Below are 23,803 nucleotides of genomic sequence, written 5' to 3' on the forward strand. Positions count from 1 at the left end.
CCCTGGGCAAGTCCCTTAACCCCAATTGCCTCACCAAAAAACTCAAAACAACTCTATTGGATTTATTCGGTTCTTGTTTGGGAAACTGATCAGCTCTGTAATAGCCAGTCTTGGTCAGGGAGGATAGACAGTAAAAGGCATGCAAGCTGTTGTAGAGCATGTTGAGCTATCTCCTGGAGGTAAGGTTTTAGCATAATTTCTTGAAGGAAAAATTGAATAAAGTTCCTAGATTATCAAGACACTAAAAGAATTTCTGTATTCCTAGACAAGTAGTCATTGCGCATGCTTCCTTCATGCCCTTAAAAGCTGCTCCTCAAACACTCCCCACAAGAGGGCGCTGAAGTGTCAAATTGACAATGCTGCCTTACTGCCAGCGAAGTAGCAGGAAACCGCAGAGACAAAACATTTCCGAAATTGTCAGACAGGGCCAGTGTTCAGTTACTTTTGCTAAACAGCTTTCCATTACTGGTAATGGAAAAGACCAGATCTCCAACCAGGAATGAATAAAACCCCTAAAGCATCAACAAAACTTTTTTTTTTCCAATGGATATATTTAGAACAAAAAATAATCATTCAATTTACTGATAGCAAGGTCATTTCTAATTAATTGCATCCTGTCAGAATGTTTTTGTTTGTTAGTGGATGGTTGTGGAAAGAGGAGAAAAACAAAGTTCCATAAGAAGCACTGACCCCTTAAGATATGCATTTTGTAAAGCTATCATCAGGAATAATGGATACCATTAAGTGGTCACATTATTTGAATTCACACTATTTGAAGTTATAATTAGTTGCATGTAAAATAAGTATGGTACTGGTTCCAGCCCAATGGAAGTATGCACTGTGAATTCAAATAATACAACCATTTCACAGGAGTCATTATTTGCATTAATCACGGTGGCCTCAAAATTATTTTTAAAATAAAAAAAAAGTTTTATTTTTAGAATGTTTCTCAGTCTCTTTTCTGCAACTTCCTTGGGTGTTTCTTCTAGACAGGATGCAGCCAATTTTAGTTACACTAAAAAGTCAGGGTTTCAGAATTTAGAGTTGCTTCAGCCCTATTATAGTGAATAAGTAACACAGATCCGCCTGCTTTGTTATCCCTTTCTGAGGGAGGATTAGCACCATGAACAGAGCACATGCAGATATTATATTTATATATTCTTGACATCTAATTCTATAACATAGGTAATGTATGCATGCATTGGCTGAATGTTGAAGAGAAAAGATCCAACTTTTCTTCACTGTCCTAGAATTTAACAAACCCAAATTGTGGCCTTGGTGGACCTTACCTCTTATAAATTCAAAGGATATACTTTCATGGATTTCCCCTTAGCTCTCACCCACCTCTACAACTGATTCACTGAATCTGCTCAGGCAAGTCAGTCAACTAGCATTCATTAAGTGCCTTTATGTGCCAGGCACTTCATTTTTCTCCATTTCAGTTGTCTCATCTTCAAAATGGGGACCTGGTCTCAATACTTCCTATAATCTTTTGCAATTATAATATTCTATGATTCTAATTTCTGAAGAAAATCAGAGAGAGACACACAGAGAGAAAAGAGACAGAGACAGAGACAGAGAGACTGAAAGGAAAGGAGAAGGGAGATATTGTCACTAGAAACTTAACCTACTGTCAAACATTGTGGAAATTTGCCTGGTTTACTCTATGGAAGCCTGTCTCAGTTTCCTCAACTATAAAATGGAGATTATAATAGCACCTACCTTGCAGCATCCTTGTGAAAATAAAATGAAATAATATTTGTAGGGCTTTGCAAATCTTAAAGCACTACTTTTTTTTTATTATTGTTGTTTGTGTTATTATACCCGTTAGGGGTTATATGAATAGATACTTCTTTGGTGTGTGTTAATAATTGATAATAATAGCTATCATTTCTATAGTGCTTTCTGTGTGTCAGGCATGGTGTAAAGTGCTTTAAAATTCATATCTCATTTCATCCTCAAAACAAAAACAAAAATCCTGCTATGTAAGTGATGTCATTATCCCCATTTTACAGATGAGGAAAGTAAGGCAATCAGAGGTTAAGTGATTTGCCCAGTCACACAGCTAGTGTGGGAGGTTGTAGTTGAACTCATGTTTTCAGGAATCCAGGTCCAGAGCTCTAGCCAGTGCACCACCTAGCTGCCAAGAAAGGCACATTGCCCTTGGAGGAAAGTCTGAAAGGAAAGACAGCCTGCTCCATTCAATAGAACAAAAAGCAGTGGTGTTTTGAGATGCCTTCCAAAAAAAGGTGTTTTTTTTAAAGGACAATAAAATTGCACATGAATTTTTGGAGATTTTGGAACATTTTAAAGATTATTTAGGCTTTGATTACCTTGTGGTATGCTTTAATTGGATTATTGAATAGAAATTAAAGGATTTAACATATCTCAGTCCATGGCAAAATATGGAAAAAAAAAAGAAACCAAACCTTGCATAACCGCTTTTTGGATTCTGCCTAACCATGCACACATTGCTTAGAAAGTCAATCCTGGAGTCTCCTTTTCCATTATTATTTTTTTTTTATGTGAGGTATGCTATTTAAGAGATGCGATGCAATAGAGCTGAAAGAGCAAGGAAAGCAGACTTAATGTAAGACACTTGGGACCTCTATTGTGAGACATTTCACTAAATGCGATACAAATGTGGGATAGTTTTAAAGTCTGCTGCTGATGATTTGCAGAGAAAGAAAAAATGCAACGGAGTGAAAAAAATCCAAGCCTTTTTTTGGGGGGGGGAGGTATAACAAGATACATACCATATTAAATCCATATGTACTTTAGGTTGTAAGAAGTTCTATTAAATAAGAATATCTATTAAATTATCTTAGGTAGGCAGTAACATATTTAGAGAAAGAAATGTGACTGTTAACCCAAAAAGTTCACTTTAAAAAAGCAGAGAGTTGAAGTAATAAGCTAAAAATAACATCTTACACAGAAGGAAGTGAAGGAAAGGATTTTATTTGTTCCCCGAGTCCCACCCCAGGCACAGTTCCATTAGACTGTGGAACACTTCAAAAAGCAGGCCCCCTGTCAGAACAGGAAAGAACAACACAGAAGTACAAATCAGGGACTGAAAGAATTCCTACTGACTTTCATCTAGGCTCTGCTTTTCCATGACATTTCTTGATGTCATTTGGCCTAAGAGAATGACATTTGGTCAGCCACCTTAAGATCATGAATCATTGGCCCAGCAAAGAAAAACAAACAGGAAAGGACACGAGGATTCCTTTAGCCTTTGATCTCTGATCCATGGTCAAGTTCCTTTCAAGCTTCCTTAGAATATTATTGGAGTTCAAATGAAAATTACCACAAAAGTAATGAATAATACACTGAGCTGGAAGTTGATCTGTTTCTCCTGGTTTTTTTTGCTTGCCTTCATGAAATAAAAGGAAACAATTTGTTTTCCATCAAAACCCAAACCTTTGATGCTAAGGTTAAATGATAAAGTAAATTTTTCCATGATAAAAATCTATGAAATTATTAGCTCATGTTTGCAGCTGTCTTTTTTCTTCTTAATAAATAATAATTAAACAACCAAAACATCACCCAACAAAGCAGTTTTCAGGATAACTAAATAGTGTTGTGTCATCTGACCCTTCCCATTCTCCTCATTTTTGGAGTATTTTACTTAAATATTCCTTTCCTCTATTCCGTTTCTAGCAGTCAGATCAGTATCATCTCAAGCATGCTGTCCTTCCAAGTTCTAAGAAATTCCATAGGAGAAATACGTTTTTTAAAAAATTCTTCCATATAGCATCTCCCTGTCTTTCTGAGATGACTAGTTTCAGAGAAAGCTCTTAAAGTCCCTTACATGACAGCTTTCAAAAATGGTTTTTAGAAAAACAATTTCCTTGATTTTTGCTCCTAGGAAGGATGCTATGTCCAGAATAACAGGAGAGCATAAAAAACAGTAAAACAAAAGACAAGAAAAGATTATACAAATCATGAAAGAAAATAAGAACCTATTAATGATATAAGTTCAGGTTCACAGTATCATAGACTAGGGCTGGCAGGGATGTCAAAGGCCATTCGGTATCATGACCTCTTTTACAGATAAGGAAACTGAGGCCTAGAGAGCCTAAGGTCACACAGCATCAGAGGTGGGTTTTGAACTCAGGTTCTCTGGCTCTTGAGCGTGCATACTTTTCTACAATACCAGATTTCAGAAATGTCCCCCCACCTTTCCTATCCCCTCTTATAAGCTCCAAAAATACAAAAATAATGCAATGGTGGAAAGGGCGGGGGGGGGCAAGCAGAAGGAGGGGGAGGGTCTGGTGAACACATGCAATTTTCTTGGTTGATGCAGTCTCCATGTGGAAGAGACTGGGAGGCCTCCTTCGACATGTAATGGAAAGGCCCTGCTCCTTCATTTGGAGCCTGAGCAGACATTCTGGACTGGTTCTGCTCAGCTGCCCTTGAAGTGAAGAGACAGACTTTTCCTTGACTATGGAGCCAGAACTGGGATGCATTCAAAAGGCACCACAAGCCACAGTGAGGCTCTTCCTCTGTCCATTTCTCTTTCCTGGGGGCTTCTGTTCAGCTCAGAGAGATATTCTAGAAGCCTCTAGTGTAAATGAGGAAAGGCATCAGGCTCTCCTCACCAGAGGTCCACATGTGACCCCTGAATAAGTGCCTCTGCTGTTTCCTGCTTTTAGGTGAAGTTTTGGAGACGGTTCTGACCTTACGAGTTTCCAAAGGTTAAGATGACTGCCATGCTGGATTTGTCCATCAGAAGTGAGCCCAAGGAGAGACCTTTGGGGCACAGACTAACAGTGGCTGAGACAGATTCATTCAGCAGCTGTGTCACATTTAGAGGTGAACTTGATGGGGTAAACACTGGGTAACAACTTCTTTGGGTTTGGACCCACTCTCTATAGGAACCAGGGTAGTTTGAGGAGAGTGTGCCCCCAGGTGTGTGTATGTGTGTGTTGTGTGTGTGTGTGTGTGTGTGTGTGTGTGTGTGTGTGTATGCGTGCAGTGTTTATGCTTCTGTTCTTGCTGTATCTTGGTGGTGGGTATCCTTTTGCAAAGGCTAATCAATGTTGATTGGTTGGATGGAGCTAGGATGCTGATCCCTGGAAATCTGCAGTCAAGAGTGCACCAGAATGGGGAGGGGGGGGAGGTTTGAATTGGTAGCATCCAAAGATGACCACTCCCACAGCCTCGGGGTACTCCTGGAAACCTGAGGAGGTGGTGTGACCAATTTCATTCTGCAAGAATGAGTTCAGAGTCTCACTACAATAACGATAATAACAAAAAGAGAAAACATACATACCGCCCTGAGAAGATAGGTACCACGTAGTCTTGTGACTGGTTTTCCTTCTCCTCTCTAGAGACCAGGCTCTTTTTGGCCCTTTTGGTTTGTGGACTCAACTTGGAGGAATAATCTTCTACCATTAGAGAGGAATCTGTCAGTCTGAAATAAAATCCCTGAGGTTAGATTTTAACAATATGGGAAGATATATTTAGAACATACACGTAAAAGGTGAGATTTAACTTGGAAAACATTTCATAGGATCTTGGATCTTGAATAATTTTCTTTCCAATCCAGAGCCCATTAAATGTGGGCACATACAGAAGGAAATGAAAATAATGTTTCCATGTGTATATGAAGAAAGGATTTAGGCTATATTTAAAACCAATAAGAGAATATCTTAGAAGAAGGTTTGAAGGTTAAAAAACAAGCCTTTTATAATAATTCCTTTTGCTTATTGCTCTCATAGTCAATGTTCAACATTTTTCTTTTTAATTCAATATTTTATTTTTTCCCAATTACATGTAAAAATAAGTTTAACATTCTTTTTTTTTTTAAATTTTGAGTTCCAAATTCTCTCCCTTCTTCCTTCTCCTGCCCATCCCTCCCCCTATTTTCTCTTTTTAAACAAAAGAGTCTATATCTCAGTCTAGACTGCATTTATTTACATGGCTTCAGCTTCCTTCATCATCCTAACCAATAATGCAGGGGTTTGATGACTTGACAAAGAAATTCAATTTAATTAATATTAATTGAATGCTTTGAATATAGCAGACACTTTGGGAGATCCAAAGAATAAGGCACATTTGCTGCTCTCACTGAGCCTGCAGTCTAAAAGAATCTCTTGTTCCCTTCCAAACTCAGCTCAGCTGCCATCTTCTACATGAAGCCTTTCCCTAGCTCCCACAGATCTCTTCCCATAAACGTATTTTGTGAGAGGCCATATTCATGCAACATGTGGCTTAGTGCAATTAGAGTCAGTCTCAGAGTCAGGAAAACCTGGGTTCAAATTCTATCCCTGACACATGCTGGTGGTATAACCCTGGACAAGTGGCTGAACCTCTCCATGCCCCAGGCAACTTTCTAAAACTATATTAAGTTACAGAGGAGGTACTGATCTGCATTGGTGAGAGTGAGTTTCCTCACTTGGAGGTCCTATGATGAAATCACAGGTGTAGTCCTCCCCAAAAAATTTATTTTGTATATATCTATTTGTGTGTGTGTGTGTGTGTGTGTGTGTGTGTTTTGTCTCCTCCCACAAATAAAATGGAAGCTCCTTAGGAGGAGAGACTGTTTGATTTTGGCTTTTGTATCGCTGGCACTTAATATGGTAACTGGTACAGCCTGAGCATCTGCTCTAGAAATGTTGGTTGGTCAGCTGATTGGTTGATTGATGAAAGTAGGAACCATATTGTGAAGGGTATTGACTGCTATTCTGTAGTGCCTGGAACAGTGAAGGTTTCTGAGCAGGGGACTGATGTGTACAAAGCGGGAAGATGAATCTAGAAGTGATAATAGGATGGATTTGGGCATAGACATAGGAAGAAGACTAGAAAGAGCCCTGTTTGCGTCTCCCTAGATACATGTTACATACAAGGCACTCAACTGATTTTCATTGAATTGAATCTATAGATTGTTGTTGTTTGTCCTTTATGCTCAAAAAGGACCAAAATAACATCATAATATCAGGGTCAACGTACAGTGTGTCTGACTTTGGCTGATCATACCAAGAGGAGCTTAGAAAGCCCTACCATAGGCTGGGCACAAATAGTTCATATGACTATTTGGGAGGAAGATATCTCTAACTTTTCACACCTCACATTTCTTGTAAGCTACCACAATTCTGCTTTGCTCATAGACCACAACACCTTCTTTGAGGAATAACTTTAGGCCCCTACATCGTCCTAACCAGTAATGAAGGCATAGATGACTTGACAAAGAAATTCAATTTAATTCACTTCTGTAGATAAGAGTTATCAGCAAAGGAATGATTGCAATTTTCCAGGTGTGAAGTGGTGAGAGCAGTTATTAAGATGATGGAAGTAGGAATTTCCTTTTCTTCTGTTACCAGAGACAGAAAACAGTAATGTTCCCCATTTCTTAATCCAAGAATGGAAATTAGAAAGTTTTTCCAAGCATTAGAGGCCTTTAAAGTAGAAGCTATGTAATGGAATTATTTCTAACAATGAAGATCTAAGAGAGTGCTTGCAGTGAAAATAAAGAGGAGAGAACAGATGTGACAGGAGGTTAGGGAAAAGAAAGTGTCAAAGGCAATACCACTCATGGGTGATTGAGTGAATGATGGTGCCATTGACAGCTGTTAAGAAATCAGGAGAGGGGCAGCGAGGTGTCGCAGTGGATAGAGCACCAGCCCTGGATTCAGGAGGAGCTGAGTTCAAATCTGATCTCAGATACATAAAACGTTTACTGGCTGTGTGACCCTGGGCAAGTCACTTAATCCCATTGCCTAGCCCCCCCCCAAAAAAAAAAGAAATCAGGAGGAAAAGTAGATTTAGGGGAAAGATAATAGGTTACATTTTGGATATTTGAGTTTGTAGTGCTAATAGCATACCCAGGTGGCGATGTCTAGTAGGCAGTAATCTTTCCAGTGTAAAGTCTAGAGTGGCAACATGACAGCAGATTGAGTGTTGGGCTTTGTGTCAGAAAGAGCTCATCTCTGATGGTTATTGGGTGCAACCCGGGGCAAGTCCAATAACCTCTATCTGATTGAGGCTCTAACACTTATCTTTTGGACTTCAGTTCCCATCACTAAAAGGAGGGAGTTGATTAGATGTCCTTTAAGGTCCCTTCCAGCTGTGATCCTATAATCTATTAAGTCACGAGTTTCCTATGTTGAGGAAATCACAGATACTTCACACATTTGTGCGCTCATAAATCTGATCATGCACACTTCTTTAAAAAACTCTTTTCTGGCTTCTTAGTAAGTATCAAATAAAATCCAAACTCATTATTTGGGTATTTCACATTCTAGTACCACCATAATTTTCCAGATTCATCTCTTAACACTTTTTCTTTCATGTACTCTATGCTCTAACCAAGCTCAATTACTTACTATACTTCCACTCTCCTTTCTCCTTGTCCTTGTCTATGCCATTCCCTAATGCTAGGATGCCAATTCCTCTCTGAAATCAGTCACCAATGAAAATCTTCTTTTTTTCTTGAGCCTCTTATAATTTTCATTATTATATTATTGTTTATATATTATTTTATTTATATTTACATTTATTATAATATATTATATATATCATTATATTATTATATTATAATGTTTTGCTCAGTGGTTTATATTCTTTTTTTCTTAATTTATTTTTAGTTTTCAACATTCACTTCCATAAGCTTTTGAGTTTTAAATTTTCTCCCCCTCCCCAAAATGGCATGCAATCTGATACAGGCTCTACATATACATTCCTATTAACCTATTTTCACATTAGTCATGTTGTAAAGAAGAATTAGAATCAATAGGAGGAATGATGAGAAAGAAGAAACAAAACAAAAGAGGAAAAAAAAAGAGCAAATAGTATGCTTCAATCTGTATTTAGACTGCATAGTTCCTTCTCTGGATGTGGATAGCATTTTCCATCATGAGACTTTTGGAGATGTCTTAGATTCTTGCATTGCTGAGAAGAGCTAAGTCTATTGAAGTTAGTCATCGCACAATGTGGCTGTTACTGTGTACAATGTTCTCCTAGTTCTGCTCACTTCACTCAGTATCAGTTCATATATGTCTTTCCTGGTTTTTCTGAAGTCTGACTGCTCATCATTTCTTATAGCACAATAGTATTCCATTACATTCATATATCACAACTTGTTCAGTCATTCCTCAGTTGATTGCATCCCCTCAATTTCCAATTCTTTGCCATTACAGAAAGAGCTGCTATAAATATTTTTGTACATATGGGTCCTTTTCCTATTTTTATGATCTCTTTGGGATACAGACCCAGAAGTGGTATTGCTGGGTCAAAGGGTATGCACATTTTTATAGCCCTTTGGGCATAGTTCCAAATTGCTTTCCAAAATGGTTAGATCAGTTCACAACTCCACCAACAATGCATTAATTTTCCAATTTTCCTTCATCTTCTCCAACATTTATTATTTTCCTGTTTTTTCATGTTAGCCAACCTGACAGGTGGGATGTGGTATATGGCTTGTATTCTATTATAACTATTTGTCAATACTTCCTACATACACACACCCACTCAGACAGATCATAAGCTCTAGACAGGAGTTTCATGTCTCATTTTAAACTTTCTATTACCCCAGAGTCTCCTACAGTGCTTCAAACATAGCAAGTGCTTTTAAAAAGTTTTGTTGAATTGAATGGTAAGTCTAATTTTAATGATTCATTATGAATCATTATGAATATAAAGATGTAGGATAGATAGTATTATTTGTTTATACCTCATACATGCCCCCCATCTCCGCACCCCCTCCCCACTGCATCCTGGGCCATCTCCAGTAGTCCTGATCTATCTCTGTCGACTGGACCCAGGTGGCTCTGGAGGAGAAAGAGAGGCTGGTGACTTTGCACAGCTCTCCCTCACTTAAATCATAGCAAGTCATAGCATCACTTTCCTGATGTCATGATCCTCTTTAAGAATAAAGGACAAACAACAACAACCTCATAGTTCCAGCATAACAGCATGTGTTTAACACGCTGCCTGGAATATAGTAAGTGCTTTATCCAGCCACCCAACAATCTATTGCTATCTTTTTTTCAGCATTTATATGACACTTTAAGGTTTGCAAAGCAATGTAAAATTATTATCACATTTTATCCTTGCAACAACCCTGGAAGATATTATATCCATTTTACAGATGACAAAACTGAGGCAGATGGAAATGAAGTGAGTTGTAGAGGGTCACACAGCTATTTCATTTGAACTAGGTTTTAACTCATTTTCCTGACTCTGAGTCTGACACTTTATCCATTGTACCACCTAGCTGCCTATGGTACCATCTCAAAATGCTCTCTAGAAAATGTAAGTGATAAAACATGATCATGTTCTCAAATTTTTCTTCAAGCATTTAAATCCTAAAAAAGAAAAAAATTTAAGATGTATTTTAATAGGAAAAGTTTATTACCAGGAGACTTAAAATTTTTATGCTTTCAGAACATTCAAACTAGTTCTTTGGAAGTCTTTTACCAAAGTATAAACAAATAAATAAACAACCACCACAACAAAAACAGAATACAAGTTTCCAAAGAAGCACATGAAAGACCTTGGGGTCAAGGATTTAAGATCTGAAGTTAAAGAACAATCAATAAGAGAAAAAACTCCAACCCAGTAGCCCTGGAGAAGCTGCCATTTTGACAACACTGACAGTTTTATAATGATATGGTACTGATTATTTTAAAGAAAGCAAATTATTGACTATATAATACCATGTTCAATAAAATATGAAATTTGATGACTACTAATGTTTAAGGTTTAGTTTTTTAGAATAATTAAAAATTCTATACACATTTCAAATTCCTTTAAATTTTAATTCTTCTTAGAGCCATCTGAGATCTTGGAAACAAATTAGGCTTTTAGTATGAGACACTTTAAAATGAAAACAACACACACACAAACAGAAAACTCTGACAAAAAACCTTTTCATCTAACAGTAAGTTTTTTCCCCCAGTGGATTCTAACCCTTATGAAATGCTTCATTGAAGTTTTATATAGGATGTTTAATTTTTTTAAAAGCTATATGCAGTGTTATTTCTGCCTCACTTAAGTTGGTTTTTTTTTTTAATCTTTATCCTTTATGAGTTCTAGTTGTCACAGACAATATGACTCTAGGGACTAAATATAGGATGGGGGATTAGGGATTGTAGGAGTACCTATGTGCCTCTGACTCTGTGTGTGTGTGTTTGTGTGTGTGTGTGTGTGTACATGTGTATATGTATGTGTATGTGTATATATATTACATGTATTTTTTTCTGCACTATCATACTGCTTATGGTTCTGCTTCCTACATTGTAAATTCCGCAGTTGGTGTGCACATGTTTGTTTTAAACAATGATGATCATGTTACATTATCCCTGCCTGGGACATGCTATGCCAATAGCAGTCAAATGGAAAATACAGAAAAGCTATGGCTAATACCCCATGGAGTCTCTCTTGATCTTTCCAGGCAGAAGGAAGTTTTTCCTTCTCTGAACTTTTATGACACTCATTGTATCTCTGTTAGGCATATAACTACAAGACAAAATTGAATACTACTTAAACTGAACTTTCTGAATATAGACCTTTATCTTTTTAAAAATCTCCCTCAGTACTAAGTACAGTGCTTTTCATGTAGTAGATGCTTAATAAGTATTAACTAAATCATATTTGCTGAAATTGCTTAAGGATCCTATATAGTTATAATAGCCAATCAAACAATTTGTAGTATAGTAGTAGTAGTAGTAACAATATTTACATAATGCTTTAAGGTTTGCAAAGGACTTTACATACATTATTTCCATTTGATCCTCACAACAAATATGTGAGTTAATGCTACCGTTATCCCATTTTGCAGATCAGAAAGTAGCAGAAAGCCTCCCAGGCTGTGGGTAGAGTTAAGGATCTTCTCCTTGCTAGCTCCTTGACCTTAGGAAGGTCACTTAACCTCAGAGATCTTCAATTATCTCACCAAGGTACTGGGGACTGGCATGAGCAAAGAGCACCTCTAATAGAGTCTCCCCAAATGGAAGGCACTGAGGGACTTACTTTTGGGAAAGACACAATAACGCGTAATAGAATTGCCCTGGAGTGGCATTGGAATATGCAGAGTGATTCTATAACTGGTGCTACTTTGCTAACCACAGCATTAGGGGAACACTTTTTCAATATGCCAGGACAAGGGGAGCCTTCAAATAGGCAGTAGGCACCAGAATCTCAGCCAATTTCTCTTTGGTTGCATTCTCTCTTCGGCTCTTCTGTCTTGATAGATCTCAGATGTGGTTTGACTCCTTCACTGATAATAAGAAACAATGCTGTAAAGGGAGAGGCCTGGGGCTTGGCTATCAAGGCCAATATGTGGCCCTGTGAAAAGACATTGGTTGTTTTGCCTCTAAATTTGACCTTTTCCGTTTTAGGTAAGGGAGATTAATCTGGAAGCTCCAACTTGTGGGCTTGGAAAGGTCAAGAGGTTGAGCTTCCAGGAGTCTGGGAATCTGAGTACGTGCTGGCTTTTATAGACAGCCCAGCCTTGATGCTCTGAGGAGCAAGGAGTGACCTTCAGGGCCCAGCCTAGCAGAGGCTGAAAGAAGTCATCCAGAAGATGACTGCTACATCTGGAAGTGAATACCGATATTACACAGGAAGTATGCTAAGAGTGGATCTGCTCCAAGAGACCAAGGTCAGATAAGGGGAGAGCACGCCCTCAAAATATAAAGGGGAAATTGTTATATTTTTGTTATTACTTTATCTTAGAAGTAAATATCCTGCTGTAGAAGTTTGTTGATATTGAGTGGATAAAAGGAATTGGGGGTGCTAGTCACTGGCACCTAACAGTGGGAGGAATGCAACTTGTTTGGGGCTTGAACTGATGGCATTAGACAAGAGATACCAGGCAAACCTTTCTGAGTACCACTACAACCACGAGGGGCATATGTAGTGGGCCTGATACTATAATAGCATTCCAGATTACAATGACCATGTGCGGGGCCTCATCCAAGACAGAATTAGGCCCTTCACATTGGGGGGCTTTCAAGTTTGGATACCCTCCTTGGTCAAATCATAGAAGAAACTGGGGAGAAATGTTTCTATCTTTGTTTTAGGCTGTAATTCTGCAATTAGTTTTTTCCAGTGTGTGTTTCCATTTGAAAGTTCCTTTTGCAGACTTTGGGCAGCTAGGTGGTACAGTGGATAGACCTGAATTCAAATCCTGCCTCAGACACTTACTAGTTATATGACCCTGGGCAAGTCACTTAACCTTGTTTGTCTCAGTTTCCTCACCTGTAAAATGAGCTGGAGAAGGAAATGGCAAACCACTCTAGTATCTTTACCACGAAAACCCCAAAAGTGGGGTCATGAAGAGTCAGACAGGACTGAACAATAACAAGCAATAAATTTGCAGACTTTTGCATTTGTTGCTTCGTTGAGTGTCTAAGTATTCGTGTTTACTTTATTACTGAATCTTGAATAAGTATTGGTATAAAAATTAATATGAGAAGTATATAATTCCCATTCTTAAAATGCTGGTGCCCAGATGAGATATGCTCATATTTTCTTTTTGCATTTAAAACAGAGCTAGACTGCTCGCCTTATTGCAAGATCCTTATGGACTACAATTCCATAGGGTACAGTTGGCCTGTGGGCCTAGGAGCCCCAAGTAAGCAACTCTTAGTGCTAAGTTACTTTCCTTGGCAACTTCAAGATTCTTCTGGGCTTATTTGACCTCATTTGATCCTATCTATTGTTTCTGAGCCTCAGTTTCCTCATTTAAAATTTGGGAAAAATAATAGCTTCTATCTCACAATATGGTTGTGAGGATCATACATAATGTATGGAAACTCCTTTACTGCAAACCTTAGAACATTATTTGTCAGCTTTTATATGAAGATTTTGCCATAGTCTGTGGTCACTGTGGTGGTTTTGCCAGTGGCCACTGCATTTTCAGCATCTGAGTCGGCTTTTCCTTCTCTTGTTTCCTCCAGAAAAAGTGTTATAGAAAAGGTCAAAGACCCTGTAGAGACTGCTTCAGATCTTAAAGAGGCCCTGGGCCCCTGTGGGAAAGCTGTTACCCTGTGCTGTTGCCTAGCCAGCAGGAAGGTGCAGACACCACAGACAGGGCCTCTAGCCTTACAAAAATGGACCTGACATTTTAACTGAGAGGCACTGGAAAACACCAGCCCTGCTTCTCCTGGACCTTCAGCTGATTCAATTCATATCACATAAAAGGAAATGCATTCCTTCTCTAGCACGGTTCACTTACCTAAGCAAGGCTGCAATCACCCTCTGGCCTCCTCATATTATCTCAACCTAAATCAAGCATGAATTTAACATACAAGAGGCAGCTAAGAAATAAGGATACTTTTTATATACAAGGCAACCCAAAATGCAAAGAATAATTGCCAATTAATTTTACAGAATGAAAAGAGTCCACTGACTGCTACCTTTCTCTTCCAACAAACAAATTCAGAGACATATCAGGTTAGAGTAGTGGGGGAGGGTGGAAAGGGGGGTTGGGACCATTCTTATATTTTTCTTCCCGTATAAAGGATTTAGGTCTTTGTGATCCTTCATGCATTTTAATGACTTTTAAGGAGGAAGTGTTAACTTTCTGTCCTCATTAGATTTTCCTCTAGCCTCTCATCTTCCTAACAGGGTCACCATTCATCATTTTGGTGGGCTTGATGATCTGTAGTTTAAGGAAAATCCTGGTATCTCAAGTTAATTCTTCATTACACAGTGACCAGGTTGTAGTTTGGGTTTATTTGGTTTTTATACCAACACATGAATTTTCTTGGAGTAGAAGTTAAAAGATACAATTCCCCCTCAGCCAGCAACTCTTGCAAAGGAGGCAATAAATCATGACCTTGACTTCTTAGTCATTTTCAGACAAATCCAATTTTCCATAAAATCCTAGTTCAGTTTGGTTTTTGCCAGTAATATTTAACCACTTATGGCTTCGAATCAGTGTATAGATTTCAAGATTTATACAATTTCTGCACTAATTATTATGCAAAAAGTTATAATAAAGCAAAGGACTTCATAGAATCTACCTGCAGTCTGCTGGAAAGATTAATCTACTAGATTTATGATCCTCTAAAGTACATCTCCAAAGTCAATGGTTCTGGAACCCATCATTGACTAAGAGGACAAGAAAGGAAAATGACAAATGCTGGAAGAGCTGTGGGAAAATAGGTACACTAATGCACTGCTGGCAGAACTGTGAACTGGTCTAACTGTTCTGGAAAGTAATTTGGGACTATGCTCTAAAAGCTACTACACTCTGCTTACCTTTTGAACCAGAGATACTTAAACAAGGTCTATACTCCAAAAAGGTCAAAGAGAAAGGAAAAGGACCCATACATATGAAAATATTTATAGCAGCTCTTTTTGTGGTAGCTAAGAAGTTTGGATGCTGAAAGAATGCTCATTAACTGGAGAATGGCTAAACATGTTGTAATATATGAATGTGATGGAATACTATTGTACTGTAAAAAAATGATGAAGGCGATGGTTTCAGAAAAACCTGGGAAGACTTGTATGAACTAATGCAGAGTGAAGTGAGCAGAACCAGGAGAATAATTGATTCAATAACAACATTATAAAGACAATCAACTTTGAAAGACTCTCACTTTGATGAACACAATGAACAAGGACTCAGGAAGAAACATGCTATCCACCCCCAGAGAGTGCTGATAGATTCAAAGTGCAAATGGAAGCTTATTTTCTCCTCTTTTTCTTTCTTTCTTTTTTTTCTTTTGACAGGCTAAAGTGGAAATTTTTTTCATTATTGCATATTTGTGATGGATTTTATTTTTCTTTCTCAATGAGTGGAGGAGGGAAATGAAGGAGAAAGAGAATCTGGAAGTGGGAAAAAAATAAATTAAAAAAAAAGTCAGTTTGTTCAGAAATGAATGAGCCTCTGCCTCTAAGCTTGATTGAGGGACATTAAGGACTGAGATCTGTCTCCCTGAGAGTGCAAAACAACACTGTAGAGATTCTGGGAGAATTGAACAAAGCTGGAGGAATAAGGTTTTGCCCTAGGACTCCAACATCTGTGCTTCCTTCGAAGGAAGGCATGCTTCTTCCAACAGGAATTGTGGCACCTCATGATCCTTTGTGACAGGGCTAGATTTGGATTTAGGCACACCAGGAGAGGATGTGGTCCAGCTCTCACTTCAGCAGGGGGTTGGGGTAGGCAGGATGCAGGAGAACTCATTATCTTTCCCTGAAACTCTTCCTTATTCACAACTTTCTGATTACTGCCAAGAGCATCACTGTCCTCCCAGGCACCCAGGCTCACAACTGTGATGTCATCCTTGACTCCTCCCTCTCACATACCATCCCCCATTTCCAATCTATTGTCAAGTCTTGTTTCTACCTCTGCAGCATCTCTTGCAGCCATCTCCTTCTTTCCATTCACATAGCAACCATCCCAGAAAGGCTCTTACCACCTCATACCTAGACTATTTAGAATAATCTTCCAACTGGTCTCTCTGACTTAAGACTTGTTTCTACCTTTACAACATTTGTGACTTTCTTTCCTTTGTAACTACCTCCAGCCCAGTGCAGGGCTTCATCACCTCATACTTTGAGTATTATAATTCCCTTGCCTCCAGTCTCTTCCCACTCCAATCCATCATCCACCCACTCAGCTGCTAAAGTGGTTTTCCTATAGAACAAGTCTGACGATGCCACCCCCTACTCAATAAACTCCAAGGGCTCCCTATTATTTTGGAGATCAAATCTAAAATTCTGTTTGTCCTTTAAAGTCTTTACAATCTAGTCCCTTCCTATCTTCACTTTACAAAATTACACTAGGTAGCTTGCTATTCCTCACACATACCCCTCCAACTCACAACACCATACATTTGCATTGACTGTCCCTCATGCTAAAATTCTTTCCTCCCCACCTCTGCCTCCTGGCTTCCCTAGATTCCCTCCAGACTCGGCTCATGTCCAGTCTCCTTCAGGAGTCTTTACCTAGTCATCCCCCTTCCTCCAAGCCCCTCTCCTTCCAAATTACTTTCCATTTACAGTATATATGTGTGTGCTTTGTTATTTGCATGGTGTCCACCAATTAGAATGTGAACACCTTGAGAGCAAAGAATGTGTTTTTGCCTTTCTTTGTTTAGCCAGAGCTAATCACGTTTCCTGGCATCTATTAAGTACTTAGTAAATGCTGATTGGTTGACTGATTGACTGAAAAGACTCTTATCCCCAGAGTCCTGTACTAGTGGAGGTCCCCCTGCACTCCTCCCTCTAAATCCTAGGAGGAGGAGAGGGGTGACCTCCTAAAGCTGGACTACCCTCCATGTCACTCCCATCTCACTCTTAGCCCCTATTCAATTATTTTTGACTGATGAGAAAAAAATTCCTAGTTATAACTCTGGAATCTGGTTTTCCTAACTTAGAGAAACAAAGGGGAAAAGATTGAACCACGTGACCTCTAAGACCTCTTCCAGCTCTAATAGTCTATAATTCTAAGAAATAGATGGTGGGAAATATATTCCAAGGTGACTATCTGGGATGAATACAGGAAATGCCAGCAAGGCACCTGACTCCTTTTGGGAGAGAAGGTGAGGAAGGGCTCAGCCCTGACATTAATTAGCTTAAGGTCCTTTCAGGCCAAATTCCAGCCATGCCCAATGTTAGAATTTGACGTGGAGGCTTCCTGATCAGTTGTTGTTCTGTGCCCAGAAACTTCAGTAAACCTACATAACTGATGGTATGAATACAGGTTGGGAACTGGGTATTGCTTTTCACAAAAGAGTCATTCCGAAAAGTCAGATATACCTTTTTACTATCATTCTACCATAACAGGCTGCTTAAAAAACAACAACAGAAAAAGATAAGTAGGAATGGAAAGAGCTGTAAGGGTTATCTTTGAAAAAGAATTCTCATTTCCCATGAGGTTTCTTATCTGGGTTTTGGAAATGGCTAAGAATTCCAGAAGCTGCTTACTTCCGAAAGGCTTTTTTTTTTAAAATAAAAGAGAAACATGCCAAAGGCACATTATTCATGTCTAAGATAATAGCTAAACTGACAGATAAATATTATCTACTAGGTTTTCTCATAGAACTTACATTTTTACATGATATTAGGAACCAAATTAGGAAAACATGCAATTTCATGAATGTCTAATACATAATATTCTTTGGGAATTCTTCAATGGCCGAGAAAGCAAATAAATCTTCTGAGTTACAGCTCTAATCTGACTTTCACATTAATGATTAATGGTTACATGTTATGGAAAATACCTGTCTTCTTCAGGCTCCTTTAGCACAGGCAGTACGGGAAAATGGATATCTATGGTGCCTTCCTCCTTTAGCACTCAACAGCTGTTTTCCTTATCAAGGGGAACCTTCTGTGTTTGGGCTTTTTTTGACCACAGTCACAGGACATTTTTTAGGCAAAAAAAAAGCATGTCACTAATTCTTCCCCAATTTTTTTTTTCAAAGTGGTGAGTATTGTCAGCCAAGCCACTTGAAACCACTGAAGATGGTTCCAAATTTGCGGCCAACACTTACGCATATGCCAAGGCAGAATCTGACCCTGTGAAAAGAAGCCTGTAAAATGATCCTGCTCCATTTAACACTGGAATTCCAGAACTACCACCTCATAAATTCCAGGTCTACACTAACAGATCCTGGCTGAACATATCAGCAGCTGCCAAGCGTTCAGTGACTGAACTAAGAAAATGGCAGCCCTGCATCCTGGGCCATATTCCAACAGCAAAGAGATTTCTACCCTCGAGCATTCCAGCAAGTGCCTTTATCAAACCAATTTTTTTCTTTCCAGAACATGTTTTAACTTCCCAGATACATGTGGCACTATGTGTTATGGGGTCAGATTTTGAAGGAGTTAAGTTTTGTGAGAATTAAAATGACAGGACAAGGGGGCTTGGTTTGGCTACCCTTCCCCTATTTCAGTAACAAATGCAGCCTATACAAAAAAGGGTTTTTTTTATTTTATTCACTTTAATTCTGAAATTTTACTTTATAATGTATATGTATTATTTCTGTTAAATGAAGATTTTCAGCATAGTCTGTATCTATTTATGGGCAAAACTAAAACTAAACCATGAAACCATAAGGCCAAACTCCTTAGTCTGGAATTTAAGGTCCTTCACAATTGGACCCCAGCCTATCCCATTAGCCTCATCTCACAGCAACCTCTTCAGCTCCCTATGCTCTAGTCAATCAGGACTGTTCATCATTCTCTGAATTCACCCTATGCTCTTCTGCCCTCATGCCTTGGCTCAGGCTGTCTGATCCCCAAGAATGCCTCATCCCTGCAGGCTCTACCTTGCCCATCCAATTCCTACTCATCCTGCAAGTCCCAATTCCAAGGCTGAGACTCACTCACCATTCCATGAGGCCTTCTCTGATCGGGCTGTCAGAAAGCATCTCCATTTTCTGAATTTTCTAAAGCTTGGTTGGTACCTTGCTTAATTGTGCTTTCACATTCAGCTGGTTATTAGAGTTATTTGTAGAACATGATGAACTCCTTGGGGACAAGGACTACCTTCTTTTTGTCTTTGTATGCTCAGCACCTAGCACAGTGCCTTGCTGGGAAATCACAGTTAACATTTATATAGTATTTTAAGGTTTGCAAAGCACTTTACATACATCATATCATTTGATTTAATCCTCAAAACAATTGAGGGTGGTAGGTACAATTATTATCCCCATTTTACAGATGGGGAAACTGAAGTTGAGAGTTTAAAAGTTAAATGACCTTCCCCCGGTCACATAGAGTATGTGAGGGAAGATTTGAACACAGGCCTTCCTAACTCTAATGCCAGGTCTCTAGCCACCAAACCACCTAATTGCCAACTTAAACAACAACAACAACAACACACTTATTTGAATTGTTTGATATGCTAAAAAGAGTACTGATCTGTAGTCATTCTACTTGGGATAAAATCCTGGCTGTGCCACTTACTAGCTGTGTGGCCTTGGGTAATTTACTTCATCCTCTGAATCATCAATTTGTTCATCTATAAAATGAGAGTTAAACTAGAAGACCTTTAAGGTCCCTTCTAGATAGAAATCTTTCTATTTGTTCTACTATCTATGAATTGAATTGATTTTGTGTTATTGTATTGTCCCCTATCCTAAAAGTCTGGAATATCTAACTTATCTTTGTATGTCTTTTATGTCTTTCAAAATTCTGTTAACATGGCAGGTTGGAGCTAATTTCTAAGGTCCTCATAATGGGACCCAGATGTACCATTAAGCCTCATCTCCTAGTACCCTCTTCATCCCTTTGTGCTCTAGTCAATCTGGACTAGTCATCATTTCCTGAATTCACTCTATGATTATACTCTCTTAGAACTTTTGTTGAGTGACTGAATATTAAAAAAAAAAAAAAGGAAACACAAGTTTTTAAATCTAAAGGAAATGAGATGTGATACCTGTAACTTGAATAAAGCCAGAGGAATCTCCAGATTGCCTCTCCACTGATAAATGGAATAAAGACAGCTACACTCCCTCCTTTCTCTTACCAAGTGATTGTTCTAAGTGCTGTGCTGGACCTTGATTTAGACAGTAGCATTTCTAAAGCCAGAAAGCCTATTATGAGAGTTCAAGCCATGTTTTCTTTGTCTACCACTGCTGCTCTTCTAACATCTGGCAAAGCTTCCCTGCTAAGAGAAATATCACAGTTTACAACTCAAACAAGATCTCAGCACACGAACACGGAAGACGTTGCACATCATGACCACAAAGGGAAAGAGACAGACAGGAGCAGAGGTCCAGCCACCTCCAGCATGTCCCTGACTCTCCACCCCAGGAGGCCGAGCCTTTGACAGGTTGATGTAGTCAGGCTTTGCAGAGAAAAGAGCCCCCATCTCTATTCCATGTACCAAATAGCTACGATAACTAGGAAGGACAGAAATCATTATTTCAGAGAGTTATTTGAAATGACAAATCTTTTCCCCATTCCCTAAAATTCTGTTTTTACCTACCCAAGATTGTAGCCATAATCATAGGCTGAAGAGGCTTTACTACTGACTTCAGATCCTAAGGAATAGGCTGCAGATCCACGATTGTAGGCCTGGGAGCCCTGCCTATAGGCCGAGGAGCCATAGGCTTCAGAGGCCTGGTGCTGGGCCGAGGACATGTGACTGTAGGCTGTTGAGCCATGAGTATAGATAGCAGAGCTCTTCTTCGCCTGTTGGTACTGGCTCATGGTGGACCGAAGATCTTTGTTGCGATACTCTCGGTCGTAGTGCTCATGGTACTTCTGGTAGAAAGGCAAAGACATAGTGGGCCCCTAATTTGTACAGTTCTTTATGGAGGTCTGGTTTAATCAGGAATCTCAGGGGACAGATGATCTACAAAAATAAAAAGAAAAAGAAAAGAAAAAGAAAATGAAAACCATTTTAATAAATAGATGAGAAGCTAAATCCAGGCAGCAACATTTTCATTTTGGCTGGGATATTATTCTTTCTTAGATTCTCCTCCAATAAAAGAGGAAATCACCCCATTCATATTAGACATGGAAGATGATACTCTTCTTAGAGTATTTCACTTCCTGTTATGGGATAATTGAAGTGGTCACATCTAAGGAAACTCTCTAAATGGTCTTCTGAATGACTACCCTTTTGTCACAGGGACAGAGGCAAAACCAAAACAGGGTAGTCATTTATGGAGTTAAATTTTATCAATAAGAGGAGCAGCTAGGTAGCTCAGTGAATAGAGCACTGGCCCTGGAGTCAGGAGGACCTCAGTTCAAATCTAGCCTCAGACACTTGACGCTTACTACCTATGTGACCCTGGACAAGTCACTTAACCCCTATTGCTTCACAAAAAAACAAAACAAACAAAAAAACAACCAATAAATTTCATCAAGAAAAGGTCACCTAACTTTACCTCATTAAAAAACAGCTCCTCAAAACTTGATAAATCTCATGGTTATGCAACAATTCTCAGCTAGATGGCACATTAGATAGAGCTTGGAGTTAGGAAGACCACAATTCTAATCCCGCCTCAGCTACTGGCTGTGTGAATCTGAGCATGTGACTTAACCTCTCTCAACCTCAGTTTCCTCATCTGGAAAACATTGCTAATGATGGCACCTACCTTCCAGGGTTGTTGTGAGGATCAAATGAGATGAGATATGTTAAAGACTTTTGCAAACCTTAAAAGGCTATATAACTGCTGACTATTATTATCCATAGTAGCTAAAAGGTTGTACTTTTTATACCCAATTCAAAATACTGAGATTAAGGTTATAGGAACAAATATCACTATGCAGCATTCAGTGTTGATTGTAATCTCCAGTATATTCTTTTCAATGTGGAAAAATTAGCCCAGAAGCAAAGAAGCTAACTGGTAGAGTTAGAAAGGACCGTAAAATCCTTTCTAGAGCTTAGCACAGTGCCCAGCACTATGCAGGTGCTTGATAAATGTTTATTGATTACTAGCTAGTGCAGTGACTCTGGGCCTGGAGTTAAGAAGACTCATCTGCCTGAGTTAAAAAATCCAGCCTCAAGACACTTACTAGCTGTGTGACCCTGGCTAAGTCACTTAACCCTGTTTGCCTCAGTTTCCCCATCTGGAAAATGAGCTAGAGGAGGAAATGGCAAACCACTCCAGTATCTTTGCCAAGAAAACCCCAAATGAGGGACACAAAGAGTTGGACACAACTGAAATGACTCAACAACGATCTTACTTCTCTACGGAAAACTACATCAAGATTGTAAAATAAGACTTGGTCAGTGGAAGTTAAAAGGAAAAATAAGATGACCAAGCAAAACTTTCCAATTGGGTGTAAATCGGAATATTTCAGAGCACTGTTGAGCACTAATGAGAATGCCAGTCAGTCAAAAGACATTTATTATGTCCTTAAAATGTGCCAGGGAACCATGCTAAGCTCTGAGGATACAAATAAGAAAAAGACAGTGCCTGCCCTCAAAGAGCTTACAATCTAATGGGGGAAGACAACATACAAACAGAAGCTGAAAAGTGGGGGAGAGGGCAGAGATGGGGTAAGGGGATATGATGAAGTTCAAAGAAGGGCAGCAAGGTGGGAAATGAAGAGAGTGTACTTGGGTTTGACAGCATTTAGATGGTCAGGAGACCTGGATTCTAGTTAGAGCTCTGCCAGAAATTAGATGCATGACTTAGAGAAAGTTAGAGTTGGAAGGAAACTCCAAAAGCATTTAATCCAACTGGTTCATAAATATCCCCTCCATGTCATTCCCTGACAAACCGTCATCCAGCTTCCACTTGGAAGATTTCTAGGGTTGTCAAAATATCTCCTAATTCTGCCTGCTCCACTTTTGGACCATTATCTTCTGTCCCTTCCCAACTCCATTTCCTTTTATATCAGTGGTTTTTTTGTTTTGTTTTGTTTTTGCAAGGCAATTGGGGTTAAGTGGCCTGCCCAGGGTCACACAGCTAGTGTCAAGTGTCTGGTCTGAGATGAGATTTGAACTCAGGTCCTCCTGACTCCAAGGCCAGTGCTCTATCCACTGCGCCACCTAGCTGCCCCCTCCAATTCCTTTTAGCAAGGAACAGGAATAGATCACAGGTTGGAAACTAGAAGGGATCTTAGGGATTATTTAGTTTAATGCCCCATTTTACAAATGAAGAAACTAAGACTGATATAGGTAGTGCAGTGGATAGAGTATCAGGCCTACAGTCAGGAAGACTCCTCTTCCTCAGTTCAGATATGGCCTAGCACTAGGTAGGTACTTGCTTTATTGACTATTTATTGACTAAACAATAGTTTATTGACTATTAGCTAGTGCAGTGACTCCAGGCCTAGAGTCAGGAAGATTCATCTGCCTGAGTTAAAAAAATCTGGCCTCAGAGACTTACTAGCTGTGTGACCCTGTGCAAGTCACTCAACCCAGTTTGCCTCAGTTTCCTCA

The 23,803-nt window shown here is 39.1% G+C and overlaps 1 protein-coding gene across 1 annotated transcript in view; it reads right to left on the bottom strand.

Moving 5' to 3' along the window:
• The window catches only part of MYOM1 (myomesin 1), a 172,269-nt gene that overhangs the window by 141,380 nt on the left and 7,086 nt on the right, over positions 1 to 23,803 (bottom strand). Inside the window, 2 exon segments of the mRNA XM_078153487.1 lie at positions 5,276 to 5,416; positions 20,891 to 21,259. Of these exon segments, the coding sequence (XP_078009613.1) occupies positions 5,276 to 5,416; positions 20,891 to 21,189 (440 nt within the window). The 5' untranslated portion in view covers positions 21,190 to 21,259.

Source organism: Phascolarctos cinereus, unplaced genomic scaffold, assembly GCF_003287225.1.
Source record: "Phascolarctos cinereus isolate Bilbo 61053 unplaced genomic scaffold, phaCin_HiC Scaffold_4;HRSCAF=312, whole genome shotgun sequence".
Taxonomy (NCBI): Eukaryota; Metazoa; Chordata; class Mammalia; order Diprotodontia; family Phascolarctidae; genus Phascolarctos; species Phascolarctos cinereus.